At 36.8% G+C, this 25,989-nt stretch overlaps 2 protein-coding genes across 3 annotated transcripts in view; one reads left to right on the top strand and one right to left on the bottom strand.

Moving 5' to 3' along the window:
- The window catches only part of LOC114253348 (uncharacterized), a 34,788-nt gene extending 15,335 nt beyond the window's left edge, over positions 1 to 19,453 (bottom strand). Inside the window, exons 1-6 of one of the 2 annotated variants that reach the window (XM_028188195.2) lie at positions 19,284 to 19,452; positions 18,727 to 18,774; positions 11,808 to 12,006; positions 11,171 to 11,337; positions 3,919 to 4,067; positions 3,362 to 3,563 (exon numbers count right to left, since the gene is read on the bottom strand). In XM_028188195.2, coding sequence (XP_028043996.2) covers positions 3,362 to 3,563; positions 3,919 to 4,067; positions 11,171 to 11,337; positions 11,808 to 12,006; positions 18,727 to 18,745 — 736 coding nt within the window. In that variant the 5' untranslated portion in view covers positions 18,746 to 18,774; positions 19,284 to 19,452. Of the gene's footprint in view, positions 1 to 3,361; positions 3,564 to 3,918; positions 4,068 to 11,170; positions 11,338 to 11,807; positions 12,007 to 18,726; positions 18,775 to 19,283 lie in introns of both variants that reach the window. The other variant, XM_028188198.2, reaches the window with a different exon arrangement.
- A 2,073-nt stretch (positions 19,454 to 21,526) lies between these two features.
- On the top strand, positions 21,527 to 25,411 carry r-l (rudimentary-like). Its single transcript, XM_028188199.2, has 4 exons — positions 21,527 to 21,769; positions 21,936 to 22,410; positions 23,065 to 23,534; positions 24,885 to 25,411. The coding sequence occupies exons 1-4, from the start codon at positions 21,626 to 21,628 to the stop codon at positions 25,215 to 25,217; spliced, it is 1,422 nt and encodes a 473-aa protein (XP_028044000.2). The 5' UTR covers positions 21,527 to 21,625; the 3' UTR covers positions 25,218 to 25,411.
- Positions 25,412 to 25,989: the final 578 nt, after the last annotated feature.

Raw genomic sequence — 25,989 nt, 5'->3', positions numbered from 1 at the left:
CAAATTGAGAATAGATTAAACATTGTTTGTCTTTGTTAATATTTTTTTATAGTGTAGTCTTGGCGAAATTTGTGATTATAGAAGTATAAAATACAATCATAATAGTGTACAAACTTACAATTCCAATTAATTGTAGTCGAATTTCGACTACTGCGGGACCTCTAGTTATGGTAAAAATGCTATTATTCTTTACTAAGTAAGGCTTGCAGTTTCGCTCGTGTGGACTTCAGTTTAAATCGCGTGACCCACAGAACCATCGTTATCAGCGTAATGAAAGGTACCCTATATTCTTTAATAGGATTCAAACTATTCCCAGAAATGATTTTATTAAAATCGATCCAGCGATTTAGTACGTACGTACATGAAAACGTAACACAGAGTAATTTTCTTTTTTATACGCTAAGTAGCTTCCGACACGTTATAGTATAAAAGAAAAATATTTTAATGGCAATAATTTTCGTGAAGTCCGATTTTAACGTAACACAACCTAATTGTGCTCAATGATATTGTCTAACTGTGAAAACACTGGTGGTTTTCCTGGTAATAGGACCTCTTGTAAGTTCGCGCGGGTAGGTACCACCGCCCTGCCTATTTCTGCCGTGAAGCAGTAATGCGTTTCGGTTTGAAGGGTCGGGCAGCCATTGTAACTATACTTGAAACCTTAGAAATTATATCTCAAGGTGGGTGACGCATTTACGTGGTAGATGTCTATGGGCTCCAGTAATCACTAAACAGCAGGTGAGCTGTGAGCTCGTCCACCCATTTAAGCAATAAAATAAAAAAAAACACTTACGATAGTTTTCAATAGACTTTTTATATTAGTTTTATACAGATTTTTGTTATATTAGAATCACCTTTGTATGTTACACTTCTTTAGTTATCCCTTTTATTTTTGCAATTCCACTAGAATCAAACGCTCTCCGCGAAATCAATGCGTAAGTTTTGAGAACAGTGACGTCACTATATTTGTGTATCAAGAGACTGATTCCATTAAAAGGACTCATAGTTCCGAGAGAGAATGTTGTTGCGACCTAAATTCCCGGCGCCTGGTCCTTCCACGTCCTTTACTAGTCAATAAGCCTAAGAGAATATCTATTAAGCATTCTCAATTCATTTCCAGAGTAAATAAATCTCCTTCGCATCTCATGATTTGGTCCTTATGAGCGTTCTATAATCTTTTTTATTTTTTTATTGCTTAGATGGGTGGACGAGCTCACAGCCCACCTGGTGTTAAGTGGTTACTGGAGCCCATAGACATCCACAACGTAAATGCGCCACCCACCTTGAGATATAAGTTCTAAGGTCTCAGTATAGTTACAACGGCTGCCCCACCCTTCAAACCGAAACGCATTACTGCTTCACGGCAGACATAGGCAGGGCGGTGATACCCACCCACGCGGACTCAAGAGGTCCTACCACCAGTAATTACGCAAATTATAATTTTGCGGATTTCATTTTTATTACACAACTAGCTGACCCGGCAGACTTCGTAGTGCCTCAATCGATAAATAAAAGACCTAAACTTTTATATAGAATAAACTTAAAACAAACAAAAGGAATCCGTCCGACGGGGGACACGTCAAAGGGAAAACAAAATTGTTATTTTTATTTAATTCCGAGAATTTTCATATTTTTATACCTTTTAAACCTTCTCTGGACTTCCACAAATAATTCAAGACCAAAATTAGCCAAATCGGTCAAGCCGTTTTCATGTTATGTCGTGACAACGGAAAACGGGTTTCATTTTTATATATATAGATGTTATTCCTTCACCGTGGAAGTCAATCGTGAGCATTTATCGCGCGAAATACGCTTGCCAACACTAGAACCACACTCGAACCGTGGTCCAAATGCGAACACATAATAATATATAAAAGATATTGTGAAGTTAGAGTTCGAATATACAAACATACATACAAAAGAAAATCAAAATTAATTAATTAAAAAAATTCACTATAACAGTCGTTGGGAGCCTGTTCAAATTTCCCTTGTTTTTTTTTAATTTATTACGAGCTCACGGCTCACATCGTATTAAGCGGTTACCCGATCAAAGACATGACAACGTCAACGCGCTTCCCATCGTCTCTATTGTGTTGTCAAAATCGATTATTTCTCGATTATTCTACTACATATATGCCATAATGCTCGTCCAACCTATAGTTTTCTAAGTCCACGCCTTGCTCTTTGATGTCTGTCGATTATAATTGAATATACAATTTCGAAAAGGGCACATGTCGCATATTTTGTCAAATATGTTTTTTCATATACATGGAGTTTTGAAGCTTACCTACACCCATTTTATAATAATTCCAGTAATTTTCAATTGCTAATTAACACTAAAATATATCTCAAAAGTTAATATTTTAAATTTTACACTACTTTAGAAAATAATCAGTTTTTTTTCATTTCCTGAACGTTTTACATTTTCAGACATGTGCCCTTTTCGAAATTGCATATTCAATTATTTACTGACGTCACAAGCGACGAGACAGCGTGAACTTGAAAACGCTCTAGTGAAGCCGATCCATTATCTGTGGTAGCACAGAGTAATTATTTTTTTTGTGGCGAATGTAAAAATTCCCTGAACGAAATAAAAACCAGGTTATGTTTTACCTTACACGAGGCAGTATTTTTTTTCTCAAATAAAAATAGGTCGCTGCGCCCCAAGGTTTCCCACCCTCCCCTATTTTTGTGTGTGTCGGTGCTCGAGAATAGTTAAATTCACACGTGCACACGGTATCGGTGGGGGAAGGGAGGAAGAGAGGGGGGTCTTTGCACGAAAAATCAATTTTTTAAATAACGGTATCCGCCCATACCCTCGGGGGCATCGCCGGATGTTCTCTTCACAAAACTCTTTAGATATCACGGGCATAGATTTAAATTTGTATCGGACAGGCATATAATTACATTAATTTACTGGTGGTACCACCACCCTGCCTATTTCTGCTGTGAAGCAGTAACGCGTTTCGGTTTGAAGGGTGGGACAGCCGTTGTAACTATACTTGAGACCTTAGAACTTATATTGCAAGCTGGGTGGCGCATTTACGTTGGTAGATATCTATGGGCTCCAGTAACCGCTTAACATTAAGTGGGCCGTTACCTCATCCATCCATCTAAGCAATAAAAAATTAAAAAATACGACATCCGCTGGTGGTGAACAAAAAAACTATTTAAAACCGGTTCACTAAAATTTCTCTAATATTAATTGCTTGGTCTTTAATTTAATACACAAATAGTACAATCACGTGTCAAGGCGAGGCGGTATAGATCCGAATTCTAACGACTTGAATTAAAGAAAAGCTCTCCGAAAAAGCTCGCGGTGCAAGCTTCAGTGGGAGGTAAGGAGGCTGGTGGACCTTACCTTTCCCGCACTCCGAGCAGACCTTGTCCTTCTCCATATGCGTCATGCTGTGCAGCTTGAGGTGATCTTTACGTTTGTACGTCTTGTTGCAGATGAGGCATATGAACGGCCTCTCTCCGGTTCCGATTTTGATGTAATTCTTTTCGAATATCGCATTAAAGTTTTCCTCCTTGATTTTAACCGTGGGCTGATCGTAGTTATCCTAAAAAAAAATCTTCGTTTGGTAATTTAAAAAAATATTTCTAGACTAGCTGACCTGGCAGACTTCGTAGTGCCTCAATCGATAAATAAGTCCTAAGCTTTTGCATAAAATAAACTTAAAACAAACAAAAGGAATCCGTCCGACGGGGGACACATCAAAGGGAAAACAGAATTATTATTTTTATTTAATTCCGAGCATTTTCATATTTGTCTACCTTTTAAACCTTCTCTGGACTTCCACGAATAATTCAATAGCAAAATTAGCCAAATCGGTCCAGCCTTTCTCGAGTTTTAGCGAGACTAACGAACAGAAATTAATTTATATATATAGATTTACCCACTTCGCTAAGACTCACCCGGATTTCTATTTCAACGTTATCATCGTCGAGCATTTCCATGGCCTCCTGTTTGATTTTCAACATTTGCTCGCTTATATACAATTTGTTCGCTAAGTTTTTGTTATGCGTCTGCATGTGTTTCTGTAGGTGGTCCTTCCGGTAGAACGCTGAAAGCGGTGAACCATCTTTAGGTGTTCGTGGCTAACGGCTGAACATCAAATGAATCAACAGGAAAATAGTATATCGACGCTTGAAAGGCAAACGTGACTAAGCGACAATAACTACTTTGTACATAAATGATAGGCAATAACCATATTCGATGCGAAAAAAAAAAATTATTTCTAGGTCTATTAAAATCATTTCAATCCTACAGCTAGATTCGTTAAAATATATGATTTTTTTCAGGTATTTCAACTTTAAATTAGTCTACTGTAAAGTTCACGCATTGTCGCTTAGTCACGTTTGCCTTTCAAGCGTCGATACGTAGATTTAATACAATTGTTCCGCCGAAAATGAGACCAAAACCCGTAAAGTCTGAGGTTACAGCGATTTTATGAATAAATTGAAAAAAATTAACTCTTGGGTATTAGTCAGTTGTTAATTGTATGATATATTATATACATATATTGTGGCGTCACTATAATAAATTATATCGAGGAGTGAAAGGGCATTTGGTCTAAGCGACATTTTAGCAACTTTACAGGAGAGCCATTTAAAGTTTAAAATTTGGAAAAAATCTATCTATCTATATATATAAAAATGAATTGCTGTTCGTTAAGTCTCGCTAAAACTCGGGAACGGCTGGACCGATTTGACTAATTTTGGTCTTGAATTATTTGTGGAAGTCCAGAGAAGGTTTAAAAGGTAGATATAATATATGAAAATAGTCGGAATCAAATAAAAATAACAATTTGATGGGTCCCCATCGAACGGATTCCGTTTGTTTGTTTTAAGGTTATTTTATATAAAAGTTTAGGTCTTTTATTTATCGATTTAGGCACTACGAAGTCTGCCGGGTCAGCTAGTATTTTTTTTTATTGCCCTTGTAGGCAGACGAGCATACAGCCCACCTGATGGTGAGTGGTTACCGTCGCCCATGGACTTCAGCAATGCCAGGGGCAGAGCCAAGCCGCTGCCTACCTAGTATCATAATAAAAAAACCTCTTCAGCTATTTCAATGGGGCAAACTTAATTCAAGTTCAATTAAAAACATCGAATTATTGATGCTAATATCAAATAAAATGGCCCTTTATTTACAAATGTCGCGTATTAAGCGAAATGTCGCTTGAACCAAATAGCTTTTCATCCCTCGATATGATCTAATATTATTAAAAGTTTAATTCGTCACAAGCATTATCAGACACACGGGTTCGTACCAACCAACCAACCGGAGTAGAGTTCATCCATACTACCAGGAGTCACTGCGGTCATCCACAGTGCGTTTCCAGAGGTATTTTTTGCCACGTACCATCCGCTATGGAATGAGCTCCCCTCCACGGTGTTTCCCGAGCGCTATGACATGTCCTTCTTCAAACGAGGCTTGTGGAGAGTACTAAGCGGTAGGCAGCGGCTTGGCTCTGCCCCTGGCATTGCTGAAGTCCATGGGCGACGGTAACCACTCACCATCAGGTGGGCCGTATGCTAGTCTGCCAACAAGGGCAATAAAAAAAACATATGCCTAGTTTTGCCGTGAATTAATCAGACATCCCGGTCTAATATACCGCCCGGTAATACAATACAAGGGAGACTTCAAATTGTGTGGCGGAATCCACATTATGATGGCCATGAGCTACGGTAACCACATCCATTGGCCCACCTATTGACATCATTGACTGACATTCTCATTTCAAACTTTACAAAAAAACTAATTACACAGGTTTGGAACGGTAACAGCCTGGCCACGGGACATTCGCCGATACGAATATTCGCGCGGTGCGAACGGCGAAGCGTCTAGCGACTAAAATAAGAGCATAGAAATGTACCTAACAAGCCACGCGCACCGGCGACCGGCGAAGCGACCGGCGAAATGTACCGAGCGAATCGCGCGGGCGACTTACGATGCGGCGGGCGAGCAAAACAAATGCATGAATAAGGACGGCGCAAGCCACGGAGTCGAGCGGTAGTCGCGGCGAATAGTGCAGTGATTAAATGAGTTTAGTTGTTTTCGCCGCGAAAAATGAACGCCGAAATTTTAATATTGTATATTTTTTATTAATTTTTTTTTGTTTTTGTTTTTAAGCTCTTCGTGGCTGAACGGATAATACGTCCGGTGTTGAGCGATGCACCGGTAGTCGAATATCAGGCGGGTACCAATTTTTGTAATGAAATACGTACTCAACAAATTTTAATGTACACGATTGATTTCCACGGTGAAGGAATAACATCGTGTAATAAAAATGAAACCCTCAAAATTATAATTTGCGTAATTACTGGGGGTAGGACCTCTTGTGAGTCCGCGCGGGTGGGTACCACCACCCTGCCTGTTTCTGCCGTGAAGTAGTAATGCGTTTCGGTTTGAAGGGTGGGGCAGCCATTGTAACTGTACTTGAGACCTTAGAACTTATATCTCAAGGTGGGTGGCGCATTTACGTTGTGGATGTCTATGGGCTTCATTAACCACTTAACACAAGGTGGACTGTGAGCTCATCCACCCATCTAAGCAATAAAAAAAATATATAGCTGAAATACTAGCTAGATCAGCTATTTGGAAGTCTAGCCACCCAAAGTATTTCTCGTACTTGTGGAATTCTCCATCTATAGGTATACTCCGATTCTTATTCAAATCATGTACTTCACAATATTTTCCAAATAATAGGTCCTGAACCAAAAAAATATTAATTTGTAAGCAATATCGAGATAATTTCGATATAGACATTTCGCTGTCGGACTTCCTTACTAGTCGCGGCGGCGAACGTGAGTACCCGTGGCCTGCAAACGGTGCTGCGCGAATGGTCGCCTCGTCCACCGCTTCGCTGTTCGCACCGCCGATCCCCGTGGCCAGGCCGTAAGTTACTATCTCAAAAACGTACGAAGCCAGTTTCGCTAGCTTTCTAACTTACTAGCGTAATCATGCTCTTCTATACAACGTATCCTCTCGTATCGCTCTGACATGACAAGTGGCCTAGTGTAAACACGTAACAATGCCTCGTAGCGATCTTGAAAGTAGGAGCCGGGTTCTAAATAACCAACGTACCCGACATTTCATCGCAAATTTTTTTTTTTTTTTTTTATTGCTTAGATGGGTGGACGAGCTCACAGCCCACCTGGTGTTAAGTGGTCACTGGAGCCCACAGACATCCACAACGTAAATGCGCCACCCACCCAAGTATAGTTACATAATACGATAAAGCATTAAGAAATTTATCTGCAATACCAAATTCATTCGCGTTTAATCAAACGATTATGATTCGTTTTAGTCATTTTAATACTGATTCTTTATTTATTTTTTAATACGCTTTTATTAGCTTCAGACGTATGTAAGTTAGTATGTAACGGAATCTTTGAACATGATTTTGACCCCCTGCAAAACGTCGGATTAACTCGAAATTTGGTATACTTATTAAGGACCGACGACAATGCAATATTTAAAAAAAAAATGTAAAAGAAGATATTTCAAAAATTGAAATTCAACTAAAAAATAAATAGTAGTTTAAAAAAAACTAACAAAATACGCTTTTATAGAAAAACCAACTAAAAAATAGAAAATAAATTTTAATTAAAAATAGTGTAAGAAAACAACAATGGGCTGAGAGATAGAAATGGTGCCCTATCCTCAATACCGTCTTTACCATAAGGGCACACGGGGTCCGTGCGCCCAGGGCCCCCATTCTCAGGGGGCCCCGAAAGACCGACAATTTCTCTCACACGTTTATTCTCAAAACATTTTTGTCGGGCACATTACACGTTTTTCACAAATCAGTAATCAGAAGGTATTTATGCCTATAATAGAAGATTTTGCTCAACAGAAATCCCGAAAGAAACCGTTATCGAAATCGTAACCAAAACCAGTCTAATTCTATTATCAAATATCATCAATTCTAAATCAATCAATTCTAATATCATTAATGACATATTATATTATACTGTATTTGATTATGTATAATAAATGGTCATACTCAGTATTTTTTTTAAATTATAATTCGCTTTTTTTACTTTCCAAAAGGGCCTCAAATTCTTGTGTGCCCAAGGGCCCCATCCTAGTTTAAGACGTCCCTGCCTATCCTCGTTAGTCGATTCAGAACAATTTGTAAATGTTTTTTTTTATATAAAATAAATAATATTTGCGTATGGCTCGCGAGCTGCAGTTTCACCGGCATTGCACCGGATGCTAAATATGTAGAAATTATAGACAAGATATCATATATTTGTTTGTTCAGTAGTTTATATTCCGTCGTTAGCAAGATATGACGTCAAAGCTTACGCGCATCTATAGAATTTATACGAACTTTCACTTTTCTTGTGAGGGACAAAACTCTTTCAATGCATCAAAACCTACGAAATACTTTCGAACTATATCTTTTTATAACTTATTATTTATGACAGCATAACTGACGTAATATTTTTTTTAAATAATGACGTGAGCGTTGGTGACGTAACAATGGCCACTCACATTTATAGTAGAAAAGGGGGCAGGTAGTTTGTTCATGAATTCTCTTGATAGTAAACCAATAATGCTAACATTAAGGAAACAGTTTTTAATAATTTTAGTAAGTAAATATGTAGTAGTATTGCGCCGATATAGAAGACATTCAATTCAATTCAAATGATTTATTGCCCAGAGACATGGTACATAAATAAAGATATTATAAAAATTTAACATTCCAGCATGTTTTTACTTAAATAAAAAGTGTGTAAATATAAAATTTATTGAAGATTACTAAAATGTCAATTTATAATATATATAAAATTCATAAATTATAGTTATAAAGAATTTCATTACATTCATAATCCATTAAAATCATAAAATAATAGATCTAATCACATTTACTAATTATTATCATTTAAAATATATCGGTTTTAATTTAATTAATATATTGATATAGGGATACTATCGCTTATATAGCGTGTATAGGGACATTATGAAAACTGATTTTCAATTTAGTATGGTAAAACCCGCATCCGTGCACAAACTATCGCCAGCGACTAAACACAATGTTCGCAAGTTTGTATAGACCAGTGGTACGCAGACTCGGGATCGCGATCCCTGTGGGAGCCGCCACGTTCTTGGGGGTCGTTCATTTAAAAAATTTTTGTTCGATATAGCCGTCCCCTCTCTATTTAGTAATCGCTAAAAAACTTTTCTCTATTTTTTTTTACCTATGCTTGATAACCTTGAGTGGCTATTTCACCTTCGCCCTAACGTGTGGATGAGCTTACGGGGCTCAAACCGGAAGCGTTGCCAACACTGGCCCTAGCAAGAGCAGTGCTTCGCAGAATCTACTACCGGATAGGAAACGCGACCCACTGAGGTGATCCGGCGAGAAGTGGGCTGTTTCTATGGGTAATTTTCACTACTGAAGTGATCTTATTTAAAAATTACGCACCAATGATACGACTTTTTTTAAGCTATTTTAAAACCTGGTAACTAAGACCTTTAAGTCATGTCTTATTTTAATTTATATTCTTATTTTTATGAAAAATGATAATATTGAGTGAAATGAAATGAAATGAAGATGATAAATTTGAGACGTTAATCAACTGGGATGAAATATAATCTCAGTAAAATGGTGGTCATTTACTAAGATTTTTTCTATGGACTTTTTGGAGGATCCCGAGAAGTTACGTTCAACGGCTTTGTTTCATTTTCCCACATTTGTGCACTTTTACAGATATTAAACAGTTAATAAACCACCCTTATTACACATTTAAACCTGAAGATACATTAAATAGACAAAAAAAAACAAATCACACAACTTCACTCCTCGCGTTCCCGCCAAAAAGTCCAATGATATGACTATGATATATATGATACCAGACTATGCAGTAATGGTAGTGCCGTCCCTAATGTACGTTCTTTCTAAGCCACAACACTGACAAATCTCGAGCACATTAGAATAATGTAGATCAACCTACGCGCATAGTCACTTAAGCTAAAGGCACGATTTTCAAGATTCGTTGCATGCAGAATCACCTAGTCATGATTCTCGACTATCTATATTCATCAAAACTGGTCATGTCTATTTAATTTGCTTTCGACTTATTGTCTTTTATAAACACACAAAAAAGAATAAAATAAATAAAATAAATAAAGAAATGAATAAAATATGTGGTATTTTTATCTTTTTAGTATTTGAAAACCTTAATTTTAATGTAAATGTTTATTATGACAAAACGCAAATCATGTATTAAAGAAGCAAAATGAATGAAGTTAAGGAAAAACAAAAAAAAAAGTAAAAACTCCCTCCTTATAGTACGTTGTAATGTATATACATACTACAGTATGCTTAGTGCGAGTTTTTTAACGTACTCGATATCGTAAAAGTTAACTAAAATTTGTATGGAATTGGAACGCTTGCCTACGTTTGCCGCTAGGGGCGCTGTTCCAACTGCAACAAATTTAACTTTTACGCTATCGAGAACGTTAAAAAACTCGCACTAAGCACACTGGATATATAATATAACGCGGAGAGGGTTAACGTCAGGCAAGAGGCCGGCCGATCGTAAAACTCATGCCAAATCCCTATGCAGTATGATAAGACATGCCGAGTCGACCCTACATTATGTGGGATAACGGCAAGAAGAAGGTCGTATCCATACAGTGGTATGTATAAACTAGAAAATAAACGAAATGAATGGAATCGTTTCAATTCACTGAGAAATATAATGATAGTTATAATATAACTGATTAAAGTTGCCGAATCAGTCAGACTAACAATTCGGCTGTCCAGCCTTTATTGTTAAATAACGACGTAAACTGTTTGCAAACTCCATACAGTACCCGGCAATAAATACTGCACATCGACACTACTTATGTGAGTTTGTCAGGCGTCGTTCAAGTGCGGTAGTATGCGGTCCTAAATGATACCGGAGTTCTAGTGTTTCGTTTTCGCAGAAATCAGCCGATTGTCTCTATGCAAAAGTCGATATGCAATATTAATGTCGGGTACTGTACTGATTTTCTGGCTCATCATTAATGCGGTTGTCTCGTGTAGTTGTACATCGCCATCTTATATTTAATCCCCTCGGTTCCCCGTTATCTACTCATTCGTATTATCCACTCATTCACCCTTACGTGTATTTGGTATGCTTTTTATTATGTAAAAATACTCACATTTTTTACACACAAAGCACTCTTGGCTCTTGTTTCCGGTATGTGTAGCGAAATGTATGTTCAAATGTTCTTTTCTTTTGAATCCTTTCCCGCATTCAGGACAAACGTGAGGTCTTATCTCCATGTGCTCGAGCGTGTGTCTCTCTAAATGTTCTTTGCGTTTTAACCTAAAAAAAAAAATACTAATTGAAAAAGGGCGAATATTGTATCAAACTACATTAACTATATTGTATTGTATAGAAAACAGACTATTCACTTATGATATTCCACACTGACAGCGTACGCCCGTTAACGGAAGGGTCATTACTAGACGAAAAAGATACAAAAATAAATATGTACTTCTCCAGTTCTTGGTTTATCAAGTAGAGTTTACGTCAGGCTGGCGATTGGTCGTAAAAGATGATCTACAGCACGGGTAGACCCGACCATTGCACAAATTTATGCCGCATAGCAGTCTTGATGTCCGGTTTGAAGTCTTGGACTGTTGTTAACAACACATCAGCCTTTAATAAACTTCAATCTATTTGTATAATATTTTACTTTAATCGTCCAATATTGTTCATTGTTGACGATGACTGTTTCCGATCAGGACTGCGTTATCGTTAGAAAAAAAAAAACAAACAAATCAAAAACGCACCCAGTTCCGCAAATCCCGCACAGATATCTGTATTGCTTGTTATGCACTAGCAAATGTTTCTCCAACGCCTTCTTAGTGTTCGCCTTGTACGCACAATAAACGCAACCAAACTGGAAACTACCGTTGTTCCCTTTTATTATTATAGCTAATTTGTTCCGGGTCATCAAACTCTTTTTTATTTCGTATTCCATTGATTTATCTGAAATAGGATTAAAGCTGAGAACGAATAGACTAATTTACAGGTAACCTTCATAAATTTACAGGCTAATCTTCCATTAGCTTAGCTAAGCGACCGAATTATCGTCTTTTCTGTGTGCTTAGTGCGAATTTTTAACGTTCTCGATAGCGTAAAAGTTAGCTCATATTTGTATGGGGGAACGTTTGCGTACATTTGCCGCTAGGGGCACTATTACACCTGCATACAAAATTGGCTTAGCTTTTAAGCTACCTATCGAGAACATTAAGAAACTCGCACTAAGCACACAGGTCCTAAAACGTTCATTCTGGTTTTTATTTATTACAGAAATGAAGATGCTGCGGTGGATGTGTGGCGTTAAGCGAATAGATCGCATTCGTAATGACTGCATCCGGAGCAGCGTTGGAGTTCGTGACGTAGTACATAAGCTGCAGGAAAGTCGTCTCTGACGATATGGTCCTATAAACCGCAAGCCTCCAGACTACGTCGGAAATAGATGCCTCAACCTTTGCGTACCCGGTCCAAGATCTCGTGGTAAGCCCAAGAAACACCGGTTGGATGTGGTAAAGGCGGATATGGAGGAGAATAACCAACTCAAAGAGATACCGAAGAATGGAGGCAAAATGGAGGAGATTAAGTACGAAAGCGGTCCATAACACTAGACAGGGAAAACGCTAGGAAGGAGAAGAAGGCAAAGACGAGTGAATAGGCTTACGGCCCACCTGGTATGAAATGATTGGCGAAATACATAGACATCAAAATGTGAATGCCGCCACCCACCTTGAGACATATTGTCTCAATTGTATAGCATAAAAACTGTTTCGCCTTTCAAACCAGAACGCCTTACTGCTGCACGGCAGAAATAGACGGGATAGTGGTAGGTACTCGTGTGAAGTCACAAGATACCCTTCTATCTCCTTGAGAAACGAGGTTGAAATTCTAATTACAGCAGAGTAACAGTTATCAACACGGAACACCTGATCGCTGCGCGGCAGAAATATACACAATAGTGGTATCAGCCGTACATTTACAGAATTTCACTAGCTAGAGTGGCTAGTATAACTTAGATTTTTAATCTATTACAAGATTATTATGATATAAATTGCTTTTAAGATTTGTTAGTATTTCAATTTAACTTTTTTTTTACAATTACCGATGTTTCAAATGCTTTGCAGATTAACATTATCAAAAGTACTTAAAATCGTAAACGAACAATATTCACATGAAACTACTTTTACAGTTTTATCTTGGTTATTTTTATTTATTATTACATTATTTCCGAAATTTCGTTTACTTTAGATGGCTTTTGGTCACGGACGAGAAAGTCGGAGTAGTGTTAAATAGGTTCGCAACAATATTGTTACCTGAGTCGACTTCAAATTATGGTATGATAAAATAATATTGTAGTTTCACGTTTCAAAATATTTTAATTTCGGGAAAAATAAAGAAAGATTAAATATGGTTTTTTCGACGCCTTCTGAATATATATTTATACATGTATGTACATATATGTATGTCACTGAACTCCTAAACGGCTGGACCGATTTGATTGTTTTTTTTGTATGCGTTTGGGTGGGCCCTGGGTGGTTTAGATTCACAAATCAGCCCGGCAGACGGCGCTGCAGTCGGTATCTAGGTTATTTATCTATACTGCAACTAAACGGCTGTATCGACTTGAACGAATTTTTGCAGGACAAAGTCTGTCGGGTCCGCTAGTAGGTATAATATAATTTCAAAATTAATGTTTCTCACATATTCTCTGTACACAAATCTTTATCTATACTACTAATATGTAAATCTACAGTGGTTTTTACGGATGTTCCGTTATAACTACTGAACCATGCCGGATGCATGACTCGAAACTTGATATCCATGTAGAAAATACATGTAGTTAATGGATAGGCTAATATTTATATGAATGTTGGATTCCCTAATAATAATGACCATAAACAATAATGTTAATTTAAAATGCCCAGCGAAGCGGTCGAGTGCGGCTAGTAGTGTATAAAAACACTCGAAGAAAAAGAATTAAAAAGTCGTCATAAAATAAAGATGAGACGCTCGATGCACTCGCATCAAGCGGTGTGAGTTTTGATGTTCAAATTTCGCAGTCAGATGCCAATTCTTCTATTTACATACATACGTCGGAATAGCATCGTGTAAATCGATTCCACAAAAAATCTAGTGTAATTATTGGTACCATAAACAAATACCTTCATCATATATTTTTTTGCTTAGATAGGTGGACGAGCTCACGGCCCACCTGGTGTTAAGTGGTTAATGGAGCCCATCTACAACTTAAATGGCGCTACCCTTGAGACATGAGTTGTAAGTCTTCACTTTTAACAGTACAACGGCTGCCCCGCCTTTCAAACCGAAACGCATTACTGCTTCACGGCAGAAATAGGCAGGGTGGTGGTACCTACCCGTGCTGACTCACAAGACGTTCTACCACCATTTAAATAAGTTCCAGTTTTAGGTGTTCAAGAAATATACAAAAGATTCAACATTGTCTCTCTCATTTCGCTCAGGTACCAGAAATAACCAATGCTTTTACTAACTATTGTCAGAATAGTTTTAACTAGTTTTTACTGTTATTATACTTGTTCTTTTAATTTGAAATTTCAACGCGATACGATACAAAGTGTGAGTAGAGGGAACATCTTTTAGGGCTCCGGACTGTTATTAACTAAAATAAAATTCATTTCAAAACCTATTGTGAATTCTGCATCATTAAAAGATCTCTTTTTTTATTGCTTAGATGGGTGGACGACCTCACAGCCCACCTGGTGTTAAGTGGTTACTGGAGCTCATAGACATCTACAACGTAAATGCGCCACCCACCTTGAGATATGATTTCTAAGGTCTCAAGTATAGTTTCAACGGCTGCCCTATCCTTCAAACCGAAACGCATTACTGCTTCACGGCAGAAATAGGCAGGGTGGTGGTACCTACCCGTGCTGACTCACAAGACGTTCTACCACCATTTAAATAAGTTCCAGTTTTAGGTGTTCAAGAAATATACAAAAGATTCAACATTGTCTCTCTCATTTCGCTCAGGTACCAGAAATAAAGTACATAAATATTATTTTGTTCAAGCCAATGCTTTTACTAACTCTTGTCATAATAGTTTTAACTAGTTTTTAATGTTATTATACTTTTTCTTTTAATTTGAAATTTCAACGCGATACGACTAAATGTGAGACGAGGGAACATCTTTTAGGGCTCCGGTCCATTAAGCCTTGTTCGGACTAGGCGAGTATTTTAGTCGAGTACCGAGTAATTTAGTAGCTAAATGTGTCTGAGCACCAAAAATTTTGTCGAGAAGGTTAGTAAATAATTTAGTCAATTCATTTTGTTCTATTTTTTTCGGGCGAGTGGCGAGTAGTTGAGCCACTAAATTACTCGGTACTCGACTAAAATACTCGCCTAGTCCGAACAAGGCTTTATTGACTAAAACAAAATTCATTTCAAAGCCTATTGTGAATTCTGCATCATTATAAAAGATCTCTTTAAACATAATCGATGTTACTATATTATGCTTACGTGCACTGATCTTTTTTTTGTGAATTTCGTTAAAATAATGAGCTTAGAGCTAAAGCTAAATAGTTCTTTGAAACATAGGTACGATTGTAATCTAGTGGTTGTGATTTTTATAAAAACCTATGAAGCCATCTCTTCTAAAGTATATTATGAAAGAGAAGAATCTCTTGCGGCCCGCGGGTTCCCCCTCAATCGGGGCCGACCATTGGTGACGTGCGACAAACTTTACGAAATAAATATTGTCTTTTTTTGTCATTCGGCTATTGAACCCTAAAAAGGGAGGATATCAAACGCGTATTTACTGCTACTGCTTCGTAAACAGTCGACGTCGCCCTAAACACGTCATTACGGATCCTCCCGATCCATTAACGGTGCTTTTAGGTACCTCAAGCACCGGTTACCGTCCTCGCCGAACCCGTCACTTGCGACGAAGGGCTCGACGAGTAAATTAACCCACAGACACAGCCCACTGAGTTTCTCGCCAGATTTTCTCAGCGGCGGTAAATTCTGCGAAGCACTGTTCTTGCTAGGGCCAGCGTTAGCAACACTTCCGGTTTAAGCCCCGTGAGCTCACCTACACGTTAGGGTGAAGCTGAAATAGCCTCTCAGGCTATAGGTAAGGATAAAAAAGGTACTGCTTTACCGGGACAATGGCGCAAGAAGGTAGGGCGACTGACGACCAGCCGTAAGAATATTAAGGTATTACTAGTGGTCTCGCAGTAGTCGAAATTCGACTACAATTCATTAAAATTATAAGTTTGGACATTATTATGGTTCTATTGTCTATAGACAAAAAATATTAAAGATAAACAATATTAACCAATAAACAATGTTATTATGTGTGTGTGTCAAATACATGGTAGTGTGTACTTTTTTTAATCGATTTAATGTATAATTAATGCATAATTAAAAAAATCAGCATTCTGCACTCCTTCTCTATATTGTCTAAAAGTGTGGGAAAATTCATACTCCTCCGTCCGCGCAATTTTCGTTAGAAGGGGTACAAAGATTCTGCTTCACGTATTAATATATAGATTAGTAATTTGCATAGTAAGAACCAGTAGTAGAATTTACTAGATGTAACGAAATTATGTCATAATACAAACTAAGATTGAATTTCAAAATTAATCGGAATATCTATGGTACTTTTAAAACAGACGTGATATCTGAGGTATAATGGTGGGCGTTAACAATAGTTCGTTAAAATCACGAGAATGACCAGAATGAGACCGCCCACGAAATTATAGGAGTAACAGTATACTATTTTTTACACAAAAGCACCTGCGTTACTTTGGACTGGAAATGCCAGTTGGGGAAGTTGGTCAGCGACCTAAAACTCAAAACAAAACCAGCTGTCAACAATTGGGCAATTTATAAATTTCGCGTATTTCACTAGATCGCAATATGGTTTATGGTACATGTTTCAATGTGACCTTCACAGTGGTATGTATATGTTAGATGATTCCCAAGATTATTACTGGTGGTAGCACCTCTTGTGAGTCAGCACGGGTAGGTACCACCACCACGCCTATTGCTGCCGTGAAGCAGTAATGCGTTTCGGTTTGTAGGGTGGAGCAGCCGTTGTAACTATACTGAGACCTTAGAACTTATATCTCAAGGTGGGTTGCGCATTTACGTTCTAGATGTCCATGGGCTCCAGTAACCACTTAACACCGGGTGGGTTGCGAGCTCATCCATCCATCTAAGCAATAAAAAAAAGAAAAAAATATGTCTCTCCGAAAATCGTGCCAACTTAGTATTTATGTGTCTATCAACGTGCGCCCTATCTATTAGCCTATGTAGGTTAGTGAGCGATCTATGTATATATTACATGCGGTGTTTTATCGGTGCGTATTATTTATATAAATAAAAATTAATTTTTGTATGTTTGAAGTTATATTGCGTTCCTAAACCATTAATCCGATTGTGATGAAGCATGGTACAATTCTTTTAGTTCATCCAGGGAAGGTTTCTGTGAGGGCAGTAGACTGAAGTAATCGATCGTTCTTATACAATTACCGATAGTCACACCGGAGCGACCAACGGTTTCAGTAAGTAGCCAGAAAAGTTACTGACTTCTACAGATTATTACTTTTTCAGTTAACTTTGCAGAGGAAGTTTTCTGTTGGACATTTGAGATGATTTTGGACTAGCACGTGTTCGTTTAAAACTCATATGCGTGGTTTTTATTAACGTGCCTCATGTATGCTATGTTTAATCTTATCTGATCGAATTTATTATTATGTAATTGTATTTTATATACTTCGTCGAGTTCAAGTTCACGCGACATTGATCCTATTGTCGGCAATTAACCTAAGTTTTTTTTACATAGTACATATTTACATCATAAAATAAGTAGCGTACGAGACGTTTCAGTATATTTTGTAATTTTTCGCGATGTCATTGCAAGGCGCGGTCGAGAATAACTAATTAATATTACAAAAAAGCTATTCCGATTGTGGATATTCGCGTATCGATTAAGTCTACTAATATGTACGTATATTATTGTATATATTTCGTATTTTATGAATATTTAGTAGGACACCGTGTCCGATATAATTGATGATCAATAAAATCGTACTATTTACCAAACAGCTTACTGGGCAAAGGTTTGTCTTTGAATATACCGATGGACATTAATTACGAATTATACCAAACATTCCCTTTATTCAATATCTTTCGCATTTAATAAATTTATTCAAGACAACGAGTATATTTTAAATGCATTGCCGATGTCAAGAACGAGTGACTTTTGATAATTAGAACGACCTTAATACTTGACCTGCGATTCTAGAATTTAGTATTTATATTTCACATTAAAACTCTTTACGCGTTCATGGCATTGTGCAAACGGTATCGTGTGCTCGCTCCTTCAAGAGGTCACAGTTTCGAGTCGAGTCAAACACCACTGCATATTTAAAAAAAAAAACACTCTATATGTTTCAGTTTTTGATAAGTCATATAAACTTACATACGCTATGTCCCCTCAAAGCGCAATCAGCGGGATATGAGAAACGGAAACTTTAAAGCCTGTCTAATCGTCTGTCAGTGTAAAATAAATAAATAACAAATTAAGACTTGGACCTAACGATTCAAGGATTAAGGCGGAAACTCGAATGTTTTTTTTTAAATGTATGTAAATCAGTATATTTAAATAACTGAAATGTTAAGTTCACTTACCGTCGCTATTATCGTCCATGCTCCGTACTAAACTTTGTTGTTGCGTCCCTAAAATTGAAAAATTAAATTTTATAACGTACGCACACACTACCGTTAGAAGGGCTGAATATAACAAAATGAACTTGAAATAGTAATCCCTGTTCCGACCGTCAACCCGAGTTAACCAAGGACCCCTCCGCCGCGTTAGGGGCGCCTACCCTTTGTCTGCCCATACATCCCCTACAGAAGGGAGGGGGACCCCACTAATACGATAGGAGGGGTAGCGATAGCGTGCCGCAGCCTACATGTACACAAAAACTTTTACCTGGCGAACCGTGCTATGCCCAATATGAATTATATACATTAGGAATTACAATTTTATTAAAAATATTAACTACTGTACTGTAACATATTTTACTTTTGTATTTATGTCAACTTTGGCGCCAAATTTTTGAAAACAAAACTCCGGAATTGTTGTGTTAGTTTCTGGTAAAAAAAATGAACACTTCACACGTCTTATATATCGTATTTTATCTAAGCCATGCAAGCAATAGTTAAATAAATTGAACTTAACTTACCATGATTAGCGTGATAACATAAACAACATGAAACAGAAACACATAAATTACTACAAATCAGTCAAAACACCAAACAAATTATTAAAAAACTAAGAACGAGAACGAGAGTAAGTACAACGTGAACGAGAATGGTTTTGAGAGTTTTAAAACGTCAAATCAACAATGGAATGTCAAAATAGTGTTGCCAAGAATTCAATACATTTCAACCCATTAATGCTGGTTTGGTTTGAAGAATGGAGCAGAAAGAGTAGAATATAATATATTACTTAAGACTTTGATCTAATATGTCGAGATGATTGCGGCATATTTAATATGATCCCCTTACTAATGGTCGCTAGCCTAAGGGGTATTCCAATTCTGCGTTACTTTAATCGATTTAAAGAGTCCTTGGGTAAGATGCCTATATTATTTTATTTGACTATTTTCCCAGCCTAATTGCTGGTAGATCAAGAGGCTATTCAAGCTCACTGAGAAAATTCGTTAACACCTATCCTAACCACAGCAGTGCTTCGCTGAATTGACTACCGGATCGAAATCATGACCCACTGAGAAAATCCGGTGCGAAACTTAGTGGGTGATATTTATAATAACAACTAGTGGGATGTGAGCTTTTTTGCCCACTTACACAGAAAAGTAAAAAACAAACAAATAAACACTGTCACAGTTGCATTAAATCAAATTATGTATTTGTTTTATTGTGTAAAATATCAATACTCACTCAAATACTAAAATGTATCGAGCAGAATTGCACTCTTACTGACAAGTTGTAACGTTTTTCTGGTACCTCAAATTCTTATTTCGTAAAGATGATATAAATTCACCTCATCACCTTTTGTAAGGTTTGCGGGACTTGAAATAATATTAGCTATTCCTTCAGTGTGCACAATACTCGTTGATAGACTAAAACGGATGTAAATAAGTGCCCTAAAAGAATTAAATTAAGATGGTATTACTGATCTAGAATACCGTTCTAACATTCTAAAGATGGAACAATATAACATCGAAAACACCACTTCGCACTATAAAGACTGTGCGCTCATCTAGTGTACCATAGATAATACACTTAATTTTAAAATAGTGTACTAGAAATTTTAATAGTAAATCTCTTAAAATTATATAAAAAAAAACATCAAACAATACTCTATTCTTGGTGATAGTCCGGTCATCGTTCTCATCGAACCCGTCGCTTGCGACGAAGAGCTCGACGAGTAAATTAACCCTCAGACACAGCCTACTGAGTTTCTTGCCAGATCTTCTCAGTCGTCGAACATTGTCAGATTTGAGCCCCGTGAGCTCACCTACTTTTAAGGTTACGCTGAAATAGCCTCTCAAGGCTTTCAGCTAGGTAGGAAAAAAAGTGTTTCCCTAAGTTGCTTATCACTAGTCCTGTACTATATATGCACTACCTACTATAATCTATGTTCGGTGCATTCGTGTTGAGCAATGCACCGGTGTTCGAATCTCAGGCGGGTACCAATTTTTCTAATGAAATACGTACTCAACAAATGTTCACGATTAACTTCCACGGTGTAGGAATAACATCGTGTAATAAATATCAAATCCGCAATATTATAATTTGCGTAATTACTGGTGGTAGGTGCTTTTGTGAGTCCGCACGGATAAGTTTAGTACCACCGTCCTGCCTATTTCTGCCGTGAAGCAGTAATGCGTTTCGGTTTGAAGGGTGGGGCAGCCGTTATAGAACTTATATCTCAAGGTGGGTGGCGCATTTACGTTGTAGATATCTATGGGCTCCAGTAACCACTTACCACCAGGTGGGCTGTGAGCTCGTCCATCCATCTAAGCAATAAATAAAAAAAAACAATAGACTTTTTGGCGGGAACGCGTACTTGGAAATACGCATATTGGAAAACGGCCATTGTCTATTTAGTGTTTCGTCAGGTTTAAATGTGTAATAACAGTTGTTTATTAACTGTTAAATATCTGTGAATGTGCACAAATGTGGAAAAATGAAACAAATCCGCTGGACGTAGCTTCTCGGGATCTTCCAAAAAATCCACTGAAAAAATCTCAGTAAATCATTTTACTGAGATTATATTTCATCCCATATCATCTCATCTCATTTCATTTAATTTCATCCCAGTTGAATAATGTTTCAAATTAATCATCTTCATTTTATTTCATTTCACTCCTTAATATTTATTTTTAATAAAAATAAGAATATTTAATAAATTAAAATAAGACATGACCTAACAGTCTTAGTTACCAAGTCTTAAAATCCCTTAAAAAAACCTAATACATAGATTGACACGTGTTTTTGTTGTGGTTTTTTTTTCGTTTTTTAATTTCTCTTTGTGAATTTGTTGCCTGTTGCAGTAACGATGGGTTTAGATAAACTAGAAGATCTAGCTTTAAAACTATTTTCTATTGATGCCGTGAAATTTGGAGATTTTACTACTAAGACCGGCATCAAAACACCGGCCTATTTTGATTTGAGGGTTATTGTTAGTTATCCCGACATCATGGTAAGTTAAAATGCTGAAGAAAATAAATTATGTTTACGCTCCGTAAACGGTCTCCGGGCCTCTCGTACGATTAAATAAGACCATCTAATTATTATGGTTAAAAGCCCGATAATAACACAATAGTTCAAGAAAAATATTAATTAGGTACCTCTTTTTTTTTTTGTAGGAGCTTACCTCGAATATGTTGTACGATTTAGCCGTAAAAGACAGCCAATTTGATCATTTGTGTGGAGTTCCATATACTGCCTTGCCCATTGCTACACTACTAAGTATACAAGCGAAAAAACCTATGTTGATGAGAAGGAAAGAAACAAAATCTTATGGAACCAAAAAAAGTATTGAAGGTCATTTTAAAAAAGATGACACATGTCTCATCATCGAGGACGTCATAACATCTGGCTCAAGCATACTGGAAACAGTCAAAGATTTGAAAAATGAAGGGCTCGTAACTACAGAAGCTGCCATTATTTTAGACCGGGAGCAAGGTGGTAGGGAGAACTTAGCTAAAAATGGCATCCATGTAAAATCATTGTTCACAATGAGAACATTGATTGAAATACTTAAAAAACACAAGAAAATAACAGATGAAATTGTAGTTACAGTAAAAAATTACTTGAATGAAACAAAGGCTCCTGTTATAGGTAAAATTATTTTATTTTAATCTTTTTTACCAATGTTTGGAGCCTCGAGGGGCTATCCTAGCTTTACCAGATGTGTAGAGAGCTTATTGTGCTCTGCCTGGCAAATTTGCAAACACTAGCCTTAGCAAGGGCAGTGCTGTGCTGAATCTACCACTGGATCAGGATAGGGACCTACCGAGATGATCTGGCAAGAAACCCAGTGGGCTCTGTGATTGTAAGCAAGCATAAGTAAGCATAATCATTATAGATATCGATTAATTGTCAGGAGAGTGGCAGTGGCCAAAATAGAAAAAAAAAGGTATTAAATAATCTTGCCTAATTACAAGTACCAAAGAATATTTGGACTTTACTACTGAGTCTACTGAGTAGTTTTAACCCGTTCAGTGAAAGATCTTAGCTTTGTACCAGTCCTTTGTATCAGTGCCTTAATTGTGCTTAACTTAACTTGTTTAACATCATTTGAAGAATGTAATGAAATTTGACAAAACTGATTTCTGGAACAGTGTTGTTCAAGATTAACATTGTAACTAAATTTTGTATTACTTTACAACTCAAATACTAAAATATCAAACTACATAAAGATGAAAATAAATGTTGATAAATCAATTATGCATAGTGCTCCCATTAACCCACAGAGATAATTTTGCTTTTCAGAAAAACTTATGGAACGTGTTATACTACCATATGAAAAAAGAGTAGATTTTGCAACAAATCCTGTAGCCAAGCAACTATTCAACATTATGGCCACAAAGAAAACTAATTTATGTCTCTCAGCAGACCTCACCATGACTACTGGTATTTTAGATCTGCTAGAAAAAGTTGGAGAACACATTTGTATGGTCAAAACACATATAGACATAATTGATGATTTTAGAGATGACTTTGTTGTGAGGCTGAAACAGCTTGCTGACAGGTTTAATTTCCTTATACTTGAAGATAGGAAGTATGCTGACATCGGACACACTGTGTCATTGCAGTATTCAAAAGGACTGTACAAAATAGGTGAATGGGCAGACTGTGTTACAGTTCATTCTTTACCTGGTGAAGGCATATTGAAGGCACTGAATGGTTCAATGAATGGCATCAGTAAAGGAGTGTTCTTGCTTGCTGAAATGAGTAGTGAGGTATGTTTTATTTATTTATTATTGCATTGATAGATGGACGAGCTCACGACCCACCTGAATTTAAGTGGTTACTGGAGCCCATTGACATCTATAATGTAAATGCCAGCCACTTTGAGACATGAGTTATAGGGTCTCACTTTTAACAGTACAACGGCTGCCCCACTCTTCAAACTGAAACGCATTACTGCAGATTATGGCAGAAATAGGCAGGGCGGTTACCCGTGTGGTCTCACAAGACTTCCTACCACCAGTAATTACCCAAATTATTTCACAGGTTTGATTTTTTAACAGTCTTCCTGGAATACAAATAATTGTACCAAGTTCTATAAGATCTGAACGAAGGTTTAGGAATATATTTACATAGACAATACTTCAATCTAATTGCAAGATGGACAGTGGTTTTTTTGTTACTTAGGGATTAGTGGTGGCCTAGACGTATGGACGTATTTTTGTTCTGGTGACATGGTACTCTTAATAATTGCCGTCCGCACGTCTCGTAAAAATTCGCGTTGGCAGTGCTAAATCGCATTACTTGGTTTGTCGCTCGCCATTCTTGACATTATCGGGAAATTTCCCCTGTTCAACCCTGTTGCCCTTTTTCTTCTTTCTGTCCTATTACCCTTTACTGGGATGTAGGGTTTGAATCAAATCTAGACAAATCAGTTTAAAGTGACAAGAAAGCCAGTTTCTATATACAAGATATCAACTAATGGACATAATTGCAAAATCATCTCGTTTAATCCTTTATAATATCCAACTTTATACTCTGTTTGGTTTAGAATCATAAAATTCTAAGCATTTAGAGTGATTGATTATGTTATCTCCAAGGAAAAACAAACACTTTAAAGTTGTTGTGGCCTGCGAAATAGGACTCCCAGTGCATTCAAATTAACTGATGCAACTTTGCCATCATTAGAATCCTGCAGGCAGATTCTTATTCTAATGAAATACATACTTAGCAAATGTTCATGAATTACTTTCATTGTGAACAAAAAATCAAACCTAAAAAAAAACATTTGTGAAATTACTGGTGGTCGGTTGTCTTGTGAACCTGCACGGGTAGGTTACCACTGCCCAGCAATTGTACTATAAAACGAAGACTTAGAACTGGTGTCATTATCTCAAGGTGGGTGGAGGCATTTATTTGTTGATGTCTATGAGCTCTTCACGCCAGATAACACCAGGTGAGCAGGAGCTCGTCCACCCATATAAGTAATAAAAAAATATATAAGTAATAAGTAAAAAAAAATATGGGTTAAAAAACAAGCAGATCTAATTCTTACTCGAACAACGAGGTGACAAAAAAAATATATATAAAGAATAAAATTTTAAAATTACAAAATTTTACAGGGAAATCTTATAACACAACAATATAAACAGGAAACCGTCAGCATGGTATCCAAATATGCAAACATCATAACCGGATTTGTTTGTCAAAACAAGGACACCTTCCAAAACCCTGGCCTGATTCAATTAACTCCAGGAGTACAACTTGAATGCTCAAAAGACGATTTTGGCCAGATTTATAAAACACCTGAAAAAGTTGTGGTGGAAAATGGTGCCGACGTAATTGTTGTCGGAAGAGGTATCACAGCAGCGAAGAATCCAGAAGTTCAAGCTGTAGCTTATAAGGATGCGTTATGGAAATGTTATATTAAAAGAATATCTGGTAAATTAGAATGATTATCTTGATTTAAAAACTCAGTTTAAGCATTGTTAAATAATTTCCTAAATGCCAATATTGTAAAAACTATATCTGTGATACAAAGTATCCACTAACTATGTGCTTTTTAAAAGCTGAATTGAAATCTTCCATAATTGGGTCCAATACAAGCATTCCGAATTTTGTGATAAGAATAAAATCTTTCAAACTTTAACATTTGTGTTTTAACACGTATGTGTGTTATGCTAAATATAGTTTTTCACATGAATATACTACTAAATTAAAATATTTAGAAGTATTTAAAACAATTTTCACAGTTTAATTTTTTGTTTATCTAACACATGGGATCTGCTTAAAAGTGTATTAGAAATGCCTCTTATCTTGAAGTATGGAGAACAGAAGTAAGGAGTTAGGTAAAGAGTACCATCTCAGTGTATTCAAAATAGTTCACGGAAAAGGGTATAACGTAGTGATTACTTGCTCAGTGAAAAAGGGAGTCAATTAAGGTGGCGCCATAGTAGCAAGTGGAAAGATTTTACAAAAAGCGCCAACTATTTTAATAGTATATTAAACTAAGTAGGACAGAAACGCTTCCTCCGTAAATAGTAATAAAAATAAACAGTTGAGATTTTAAATACTGGATATTTTTTAACTACACAAGCCACAAAAAATATTAAATTTGCAACCTAGCACATTGCGCTCTGTGTAAAACTGCTTTAGTTAGGTATATCATTTCTATTTCTTACACTAGTGATATTTTGGGTGAGTCTTCCAAGAAAAACTTGCTGTTTA

Source organism: Bombyx mandarina, chromosome 17 (genome assembly GCF_030267445.1).
Source record: "Bombyx mandarina strain Sakado chromosome 17, ASM3026744v2".
In the NCBI taxonomy this organism is placed as follows: domain Eukaryota; kingdom Metazoa; phylum Arthropoda; class Insecta; order Lepidoptera; family Bombycidae; genus Bombyx; species Bombyx mandarina.
The sequence above is the reverse complement of the archived record's forward strand: the minus strand, read 5'-3'. Positions and strand labels throughout refer to the sequence as shown.